Source organism: Hypomesus transpacificus, chromosome 15, assembly GCF_021917145.1.
Source record: "Hypomesus transpacificus isolate Combined female chromosome 15, fHypTra1, whole genome shotgun sequence".
Taxonomy (NCBI): Eukaryota; Metazoa; Chordata; class Actinopteri; order Osmeriformes; family Osmeridae; genus Hypomesus; species Hypomesus transpacificus.
The window spans coordinates 10,088,072-10,099,049 of NC_061074.1; the positions used below are offsets into that span (position 1 = coordinate 10,088,072).

The 10,978-nt window shown below is 41.3% G+C and overlaps 1 protein-coding gene across 1 annotated transcript; it reads right to left on the reverse strand.

Annotated features, from left to right (window-relative positions):
* Positions 1-6: 6 nt before the first annotated feature.
* On the reverse strand, positions 7-1,473 carry sst1.1 (somatostatin 1, tandem duplicate 1). The gene is made up of 2 exons (XM_047036564.1): positions 1,213-1,473; positions 7-504 (listed from the first exon to the last, which is right to left on the reverse strand). Exons 1-2 carry the CDS (start codon positions 1,348-1,350, stop codon positions 298-300), a joined length of 345 nt encoding a protein of 114 aa, XP_046892520.1. The 5' UTR covers positions 1,351-1,473; the 3' UTR covers positions 7-297.
* Positions 1,474-10,978: the final 9,505 nt, after the last annotated feature.

Sequence of the window (10,978 nt, forward strand, 5' to 3'; positions counted from 1 at the left end):
CGTTGGTTCTGAAACATATATTTTATTCAAGTAAACAATTAAAAATAGTTTATCTGCCAAAATGCATAAAGCACAGTCGACAGCAAAATTGCATACATTCATACATCTTTCACGTGAATTTTCTCTGAAAAGCCTAAATGATCAATCAAAACTATCATAATTATTATTGTTAACAGATTCTAATTTTTATGTACATTTTTGGAGAGGCAAGTTTGGCCATGATGATGCATGGGATTTGGGCATGAATTACATGCCATGAGATGAAATGCTTCACGCGGTGAATGGTATTTTAATGAATTAACATGAAGTAAAGGTTTTCCAGAAGAAATTCTTGCATCCCGCTTTGCGTTCACGAGGAGCCAACTGTGGACCAGCAGCGCGCTCCAACTCAAGACGCACATCCTCTTGCTCGGCGCCACGAGACAGGTCTTCAGAATCCATCGCTTCATTTTCCGCTTGGACGAGCTCCGACAGAAGTTCTGCAAGTGTGTACCGAGCAAGTTCCTGGTGATAAAATAAATACAAGTTATTCCTCTGTTTTTGGAAACTACCTCAATTATTTTCTAGGCTACGGCATTGCAACATCGATGCAGATAATCGTCACGTAAATGCAGATAATTGCTGCATACACGTGTCACTTTATAATTGTTTTTATATTGATTTATCTTCTAGTATAGGCTACTTGATCATGTGGCAATGTTACATACTAATAGCAATTTAAATGTAATATAGTAAGTACGCAAAGTACATGTTTTGAGTCGATCCTGTTACATGCAGGTACTTTCTACTTAACAGTTTTATTAACAAATGTCCACTTCATATCAGGTCTTAAGCAGCATAAAATGCCACCGCCTTCGTCATACCCCGGTAATTATAGAACATCATGGTCATCAAATCAAATTCCGCATCTATGTACACCAAGAAAGGTAACACTTCAACCCTTAGTTGTAGGGAAAACTAGGCCGTCATAATCGTAAAAGTACATTTACGACATCTGAAGCCATGTCCCTGAGAAGAAAAGTACATTTACGACATCTGAAGCCATGTCCCTGAGAAGAAAAGTACATTTACGACATCTGAAGCCATGTCCCTGAGAAGAAAAGTACATTTACGACATCTGAAGCCATGTCCCTGAGAAGAAAAGTACATTTACGACATCTGAAGCCATGTCCCTGAGAAGAAAAGATTGTTAAAGCTCCCAGAGCTCTGTACCTGTTTGCCTGCAGGTGCCAGGAGTGATCGCTGGAGCAACTGGCGAAGTTTGGCATCAGATGGCGCGGCGGATACACTGCTCATGACCAGGGCGACGGAGACAAGCCCCAGGACGCACGGGATGCGTGAGGAGAGCATCTTCTTTCGGATCTCTGGGGAGGCAAGGATTGGATTAAGACTGTTCAGTTTATCGGATACTTGTCAAACTGGCTTCTTCGTTTACGCTGCTCCCTCTTTTGCTCAAGATCATCCTACAAACAAGTCTTTTAAAGGGTTCAAATGACGTCAGATGGAAAGGGATTGGGGGGGGGGCTTCTGTGCGCGTAGCGCTCCCTCACCAATGATCCTACGTGACAAAGTTTTGATTAGAAGCTACGAATCTGTAAGGAATTTGTGATCTCTTGTTCAACCAGTTAACTAGTGTTGTGTTCCAGCGGAATTAAACCAATTTACAAGTTTTCTCTGTAAGAAATGCAATCTGATTGTCATGATGTCCCACGACTTTGATCACAGGGCAACTGAACACAAAATAGATAATGATAAATAAATCAAATGGTGAAAATGTTCATAAAAGCTTGGGTGTTGTATTTAACGTGTGTACACCTGTGGTATTCCTGGTCAAAAACCATGACATGAATCGGTGAGACTACAATGAATGTAAAAACATTCAAGCACATAACAATTATCTAATGGACTCTTATGGAGTATCCATGAGTGTTTGTCATTATAAAAACAAGTCATACATGATGCTTTTATAACTCATACATGAGTTGTAGGCTATGAGCCCAACGAGGCCTACTGGAATGCAGAATTAATTAAGATGCACAAGTACATATAAGTACATAACACAAGTAATCCTTGGGAGTCAGGTGGCTAAACGGTGAGGGAGTCGGGTTAGTAATCAGAAGGTCGCCAGTTCGATTCCCGGCTGTGCCACATGACGTTGTGTCCTTGGGCAAGGCACTTCACCCTACTTGCCTCGGGGGAATGTCCCTGTACTTACTGTAAGTCACTCTGGATAAGAGCGTTTGCTAAATGACTAAATGTAAATCCCCCTGTGATTGCTGAAAGAAGTCAGTCGTATCTTTCAATATGTTCCATGGGTATTGGTGGGTATGGAACTCACCCTTCACTTTGTCCAACAATAAATTCAGTTAAAACATGTAAGTAATACCAAACAAAACCTAACCATCCAACTGAAACACATCATCAGTTTTGGATGTTGAATTAGGTACAAAATAGTAGTGTAGAAACGCGTTAAACATCATATATAATGCCTGTTTGTTTGTGTTCTGCCCATCTATGTCCCTATTTGGACAAACCCTCTTGGGGTCATTGTGACGAGAATGTTGTAAAAAGCGTAACAAACACTTCCCATTATAGGTCAATATTTTAACATTAGCATCAGTCCTATTACTCGCTCCAATGTTCAATATAATAATAATAATTTGTGGAGCCTTAATAATCTTTGTGCAATATTTTTTAATAGACCACTCTAAATGCCCCATGCTTTTCACAGTTTACCATTGCTTTGCCACCGAAGGGAAACAAATGAGTTAGCTGGCTACAGTGCGCATGCAGTGTGTCCATGATGAAAGCTCTTACTATCAATGTTTATGGCACACAGTTTATTATTTTCACATACTGGTTTGTACTTTGGCAGTAGTGTAAGGCATGGAGATACAGTACACCAGGTCTGGTTAGGGTTAGGAGGGCTTGGTTTGGTTGGGCCAGACTGAAGGTGGTGACAAGGTTGACTGGAGGGCTTTTATCCCTCACTGTGCGATCCACAGGTGCGTCATCTATCTAGTGGGGGAATTCATTTAGTCATTTTGACAAACTGTCACACGATATGTCTCTTCTGGAATTCGATAAAAGAGACAAAATAGATCATGAATAATCCACGTATGAACTGACAGACGATAAAAGTAAATATTGGATGAATGTGGATTGAGTACAGAGCTAGTGATAAAAAAATTAAAAAATCTTTCCAGCACCAACCTGTGCTGTTTGATGCAGAGAGTCAGAATGTTGATCGACTGATAGATTATGTCTCTATAATGGGCATGAGGGCAGTATAAGATTAGTCAAACGTGTTATCTAGGTGGACTGTTTACAGAGGATCTCCAAACGACTGCTCTCCTCCTGTTTCTGCGTACCGAAGCACACTGCTCCTTCTGTAGTCCTGGTAGTTTCTAATGGGAGGGAAAAAGGCATTCATCACTATAAGAACAAATATAATACAATAAAAATAAATGAACACCTGGTAATTATCTACAGAGCAAATTGTTATTTTCTTTTTTTTAATAAAATACAATGACAGTGAAGTCTATTTGATACGAATTACAAATCCCCTCAGTATTAAACTACACAGATCCGGTCAGTGTCATTGTTCTATTTTAAGCCATAATGCCATGAGTGACCTCACCGACTTGTGCCATGAGAAACCTCCTGCTGTTCAAATTTGTTTAATCTCGCCACACCACCAGATCCAACACATTTTAAAGATCCCACTAAAATCATTTCACAGCGTCTTATTGAGTTTCAGCACGGGTGATCATCTTCTGCATTAGCCTGAAGACAAAGGCCCGATGAACACACACACAGAGGAGGGCTCAAGTCGCTTCTTCCACAGTGTGTCACGTTTTCCTTGTGTCTTGTGGAGAGCCCTGCAGAATGTGCCCATGTGAGGGCCACTCTGCTGCCATCTGGCTGTGACCACGGGTACAGCTGATGACAGCCAAGTCACCAGCAGACATGGATGACGGGAGAGAATACGGGGGAGACGAACGAGAAGAGGCAGTCACTTCATGCCCCATTAGCCCAGCTGACGTGTAATTACTCTCCTTCCTGCCTCTCTCTCTCTCATCCCCCCCCCCCTCTCCTTCTCTTTTCTATCTTTCTCTCACTCTCCTCTTTGTCTCTCTCTTAGATTCACACATGCACACATATGGTGGGCTGTTTGTGTGTGATTAATCTACTGGCTTGTCTTCTGTTCCGCATCAATTGCCAGCCATCCCTCCCCTTCTCTACCTCAACATCCATTATTCATGAGCAATACGTAGGTGTTTTATAAACATAAAGGTGTGAGTCACGCGCGGCTTTTATCTAGCTGTCACATTCCTTGTTTTTTTTTTAGGATGTCATTCGGAACACACGCGTGTACAGTATGTTTGTGAATCACTTTACACTGTCACATTTATGGGCTGTCAATGTTTTTGGTCAATGTTGGCCCCAATTTTCTCCCGATGTTTGTGATATTGCATTGCTCTCGCAATCTCTTTCTTTTTCGTTTCTTATGTGTAACTATGACTTCAGTCCCTTGGACATTCTGTACTGTGGACAGTCAACCAACAGTCAGCCACCACTCAATGACCTGCAAACTCATAATCCAGGCTGTTGCCAGTGTGTCACATTTGACCGCCTCAACTCTCTGCCTCCTGACACGTCCAGCTGGGACTTCAGACACTGCATCCAAAAACAGCAACTGACCAATGCAGTAGCAGGACAGTGACAATGGTTATCGTTTGTGTCAGTAAAAGCCCCTTTGGTATCTTGGGTTGTCAACTATGTGTTGGTCAGACCGCATTTGCTGCGTCAGAGCAGGTGTTGAGTACCACAGGGCTCCGCAAATGGCTGTCATGTCCAGCTTCTTGTTCACTTGGAACACCTCAGACTTCAAGAGACAACTCTGATACCATCTTCAGATGTTGTCGGATGACTCATTTTTCTCGATATGGGGGGGGGATCACTCGTAGGAGATCACTCGTCCTAACAGGCATCCATCACTAGTGCCACCTTCTACGCTTTGGTGTTTGTTAGTGCTAGCATCAGGACATTAAAATTTACATTTAGTCATTTAGCAGATGCTCTTATCCAGAGCGACTTACAGTAAGTACAGGGACATTCCCCTCGAGGCAAGTAGGGTGAAGTGCCTTGCCCAAGGACACAATGTCATTAGCACGGCCAGGGGAATCGAACCAGCAACCGTCTGATTGGTAGCCCGACTCCCTAACCACTCAGCTATCTGACCCCCATAGACTGGGCTCACTAATCCGTTCAGCAAGACTCTTGGGCTGCCAGAGAAGGTGACTGACCTCACGGGGAAGGATTCCCAGAAGTGGTTCCTGCCAGCGGCCATTAGACTTTTACACAGCCTCTCAGACGGCAGGATCACCAGTGTTGGTGGGGCTCCACTCAGGCTGCTCACAATACTTTATATTGTAAATTACGGCAAATTTATATTTTATTTTATTGTATATTTTATTTTTATTTTATCCCACTTAGTATTGCTAGTTTATGTACCTTTAGTATAGTTAGACCACATATTTAAATTTAAGATTCCTATATGTTTATTGAATGCACCTTCCTGCCAAAGCAAATTCCTTGTCTGTGCAAACTTTCATGGCGAATAAATCCCTTTCTGATTCAGATTTTTTTTTCTTTAAACAAAAGTACAAAAAGGTCAAGAACAAAAAAACTTTGTATCAGTCTTTGTCAGGGGTGCCAATAATTCCAGAGATGACTGTATCTATTGCAAAGAAATATCCTGTTTTCATACTATTATTGAGAGAGGATTGCAAAGGTTAAATGATAACACAGAGCAGTTCAAAAAAGAAGCATCGATGCAATACCTTAATAATCTGCCAGCTAATTGCCAAAAATAATACAAATGAAAGTGGAATGAGTCATTGACACTATACGTATAGAACCCAGTCCTCTGAGTGTTTTAATTAAGTTAAAGGTCATTGACTTCTTCACCTCCCACTTACCTGTATTTCTCTATGAAACTCTTATTCTCTATCGTTCACTCACTTTCTGATGATGGTTCTTACCCGCCTGCTGCAGAAAGAATATGCCACAGTAAAAAGACTGTACCCAAAGTATGGTACTGTGCTGAAGTAATGGTACACTAGAGCTAGATGACAACTAGAATATACAATGAGGAGTCTGAAATAAAGTAGATCTATGTGCTGAAGTTTGGGCTACTGTGTTGGCCTTCTCCTCCGCAGAATCTGATCTTTTAACTGATAAATTATTTGAATCTCATTCAGTCCATTGACCAACTAGTTATAGATAAAACAAATGTGTTCCTTTGAGTAATTGTGGCTCTGCTGTCCTTCTCTGAACCATAAACAAACAGAGTTTGTGGTTCTAAGAGAAGCTGTTTGCATCACTTAGCAGTGTTTAACACACACAGCTTCATGATCCAGTAAGAAAATGAATGAATCATTCATCGCGTCATCAGAATCAGTCCAATCCTGAGCTGTAATCAGCCTAAATCAGTGATAATAATTACAAAATGGAAAACTTGTTTGCAAATCGCCATCTATAAATAGTCTTCCATTCCTCATTCACAAAATGGAACAGCATCTACCACGTGCTGACACAACATTTTGTGATGGACAAGACTATTTTTAATGTAACACAAAACAAGTAAAATTTTGTCGCTTTGGCTTTCACCTAAACACCAATGAGAAATTTACAGTGTCCTCCAATTGTTATAATCAACCATTGCACCCAGCGACGCTAGCCCACGCTGAATTCCTATTGACTTAAGTGCACCAGAAGGCCTTCGTCTGAAGCAAGGGGTACACACTGCTGTAGTTAATTATATCTCAGCACTGAAGGATTTAGTTTCCATCTTACTTTTAGAGACAGAGCTGAAAGGAATGGAGGGATCTTTGGATATGTGCGTCTGTATGTGAAAGCACAAGCAGAAGAGGGGTGTATTATGTATTTATGGGCTGTGTCTGATACATAGCTGAGGCATCCCTTCTCTCAGCGATGTGTTTGTCTAACAAGTGGGAAGTTCAGCAAAAGAGTCAATGGCATTTAGTTTTCGCTGATGAATGCATGCTAAAAACTGTAAAAGAGCACCTGCTCTCAGAATCAATCTCTATTGACAACTAAATACTACCTTTGTAGCATCCAATTTATTTATCCTTGTGTCACTAACGATCCCTTCTCTTGGGGTATCTCTCCTCCTAGCTGTACTGAATACTCCTTCAAGTTTCATTCCCTTAGGCACGTACATCTGTTCCACTATCTCACTTTCTAGAATACATTTTGGGAGATCTTTGTTGTAATTCAAGATATTAATTGACAGACATCTCAAACTAAAGTGTTTGTCTTTTTCCAGAATATGCGTCCACTTAAAACTGACAGTAGGTACTTGTCATCTTCCTGTGTGTTTGATAGTATGTGTGTGTAGATAGATCTGAAGGGCATTTGTAGACAGTGAGAGTGGGAGTGATGGTCTTGATTGATGGCTGCGATATATTCTTATCTCTGGCTCCATGCCCTCGTCACTGGCTGTCACCTGGTGCGATTGGTTAGATGGGCCGGTGTGTCTCTCCAACATAGAGCTGTGTCCTTATCTGAGCCAGCCGGACACTCTGGCTGCTCACGTCACCTCTGGTCCAGGGCCTGCTGAGGCTGGGTGTGAAGATGTGTGTGTGAAATAAACCAGATTTATTTTCGGAATTTGTTCTATTATCATAGTTCTGATTCTGTGAGAAGGTCTTGTCTAGGCGAACTGTGTGTTAGTGTTACATTTCCTATAAAGGCCTATGTGTGTGTGTGAGTTGGAGAGAGAGGTGTGTGTGTGTGTGGGGGGGGGGGGGGGGGCTGCAGTGGAAAGGCCACCATTAGGAAGATTTTTCACCTGTCAAAATATATTTGAATGTCAAAAACCACATGACTGGAACGATTAGGACGTGAAAATTGATCATCTTTGAGTCACTTAGCTAGCTTCTGACTCTCTACAAATGGTAGTGGGATGCGTCTGCTGGGTGCCAATAGGCTGCGGTTTAAAAGGTCAGTGAATGGTGGTGATTCATAGCAGTGAGGTAGATCACTGATTGCTTTCAGTTTCCTCTTGTAAGTCAATGGCAGTTGTATAATATGATATTATCAAGAGATCGGTATTATTGACATTGTATGATACTTACTTGAGGGCTGACTCCTCAAACCAAATCCACCAGAAAACAACCTTGCTTCCGCAATCAACACCGCCTCCCTCATCCTGCTATCAGCCCGACTGCAGCCCCTAGAAAAGTTTCCTTTTTAGTTTCTCATCCACAGAGAAAAGCAATTACAACTCTGCACACTTCTGCTCCTGGACAAATTGAAAACAACAGCTATTACAACCTGATTCGATACAGTTTGATATTTTAGGCATTAATTGTTAAATATCTACAGTTGGATGGAGTCCATCGCTTCCATAACAATGTGTGAGCATGTCCTGTACAACTCTTATCTTTGGTTTGAAGCTGATTCTATGAATTGATTCCCTAAAATTATGATTCAGAAAAACTGCAAAGAACACAATTTTATTAGAGTTCCACATACAGGTGTGCCCTCTGTTAATATATATATATATTTTTTTTTTCAATTTGACAACAAATCTGTGTAACGAAAATATAACAGAATAAGACTTGTTTTCCAATTTGGGAGGTCGATTGAGATTTATATCAACAAATGTTAGAGGAATCAATTGATTTTTTATTCAGCTCCAGAACCAAAACCAAAACAACAGCTCTCTGGACCTCTCCACTCTGGATGATTTTAATTATTTGAGTTAGTGAGACAGTAGCAATTGCATACTGTTTCAATAAAAATGGACAATACCTGTTGTTGTTATTATTAGAAAAATGGAAATGCATAAAATAGAGACAACTTGTTTCAGTGTTGCTGAACACATTGTCATGAACACAATCCTTCTAGCCTCCCACTAACAAGCTACGTGGCTCTGCCATTGGAGTTTGGCCTGTGGATTTCTACGTACTGGTAACACACACCCCTAGGAGACTAAATTCTAAATGATTCAATTAATTGCTGATGTTGTGGGTAGACTGCTTCTTTACTCATAGTTCACATGGTGTTTACACATTTCATAATCAGTGACAGCAGATTTGCATATTGTTTTTGTGTTTTTCTGCATGCGAGACTTTGTGCGTGTGGTTATGCCCGTGTGCCTGCAAATTAGATACAACAGTGTGTGTTTATGTGTGAGTGAGTGTGAGGTCTCTCACTGCTTGATGTAATGGGCTTCTTGCTGTGCGAATGGCTGTCATCAACTTAGCTTTCATCAGCATCAGAGGACATTAAAGACCCCGACACAAACTCACCCCCCTCCCCCCCCCCTCCCAAGCAGCTGGAACCCATAAAGCCAAGCTCACTGACTCGACTGAAGTCAGAGTAAAACTGTTGTTCTTGACCAGTTTACTTGTAAACCTGTTGCCTCCCAGTGTATATTTTCTATGAATTTACGAATCTTTAAGCTTCTATCCTCACCATGATTCTTATCCAATCCGTATTAGCCAAACTTTTCTAACATTACATTTACATTTAGCAGACACTCTTATCCAAAGCGACTTACAGTAAGTACAGGGACATTCTCCCCGAGGCAAGTAGGGTGAAGTGCCTTGCCCAAGGACGCAACGTCATTTTGCACGTCCGGGAATCGAACCAACAACCTTCTGATTAATAGTCCAACTCCCTAACCGCTCAGCCATCTGACCCCGATCATCAACATCAACATTACACTGTATGTATGACGACAGCCAAAACTCCATAATGGAGAGACTGATATGAGCCTACTGTTTTTAAGTGTGACATGCTTCCTTATCTCCAAGGTACTGGAGCAGTAGAGTGGACTAATTCCTTTGATGTGTTTGTGAAAGAAGGCGGCCAGGAAGACAATACCATCTTGTGATTGACAGCTCCACTGATTGGACACCTGTTGAATGTTATTCAGAAATGTGGATGACTGACTGTAAAAGATTGAGCATTGTTAAATGTGAAATTATGGACATCCAATGTGAGAGAAGAAGATATCGTAGTTTGAATTGTCATGTTTTTGTCATGTTTTCGTCTATAAAACGTTAGTTGTACATTAGTTGACCGACATGGTTTACCTTTTGCTATTTTCCTCTCTCTTTTTGACACACTCTCTTGGACACAACCTAAATGATAAACATCCCCTTTGTGTAAACACCACAGTGGCAAGACGTTTTAACGCTTGATAAAGTTGCTTTTCAGGTTAGGTAATCAAAAGGCCCATGTGTGTCCAAATATTTGCACTGTTTCAGAATCATAATTAAGTAACAATTACTGCAAACCAAATGTCTTTTCTCCATTGTCTGTGGGTGAAGCCACAGGGGACAAAACTGGCTAAAGGTGTTCCTGTTTGCACAGCCAATAATCAGTAATGAAAAATGCATCAAACGGCCCATTAGTCTTTTCCTGGAGTTGCTTAATCAGTCACAGCACACGAACGGGGCCCACCATCGTGTGCAAGCCATCTCCTATGTAATCGGGTGCCATCTCCTAATGCTCTGTACTGCAGCAGCTTTTTCCATTAGGACTGAGAGCATATTTTTTCCTCGTCTCCTCAGTGTCACTTCTAATCACGTCACCGCACTGTGTCTCTCTGGGTGTTTAACACGACAAAAGGATCCCTTGTGGGGGCTAATTATCTCTAATCATGGTAATGTGGCCACACTCTTAGCTTGGCGGTGGACATCCGTGATCATCCTCCTAGAATTGTTCTCCCCTTGTATCAACTAATGTAAAGCTTTAGTGTGTATAATTAAAGTGTAAATGAGCGTTTGTGTGTGAGAGAGAGAGACAGAACAATTGTGGCAGAGAATTACAGTAGAGACCGTTGGAGAATGACAATCTGTAAGAGACTGAGTGTTTGTCACATTCAATGTGGCAAGCCACGCGCCCTATGAGTAGTAGCAAAACCACACATGTTCAA

Coding starts and splice junctions, on each gene's coding strand:
- sst1.1 (XM_047036564.1), bottom strand. CDS start 1,350: ATGCTCTCCTCACGCATCCCGTGCGTCCTGGGGCTTGTCTCCGTCGCC. Junction 505..1,212: donor TGGCACCTGCAGGCAAACAG/GTACAGAGCTCT, acceptor TTTTATCACCAG/GAACTTGCTCGGTACACACT.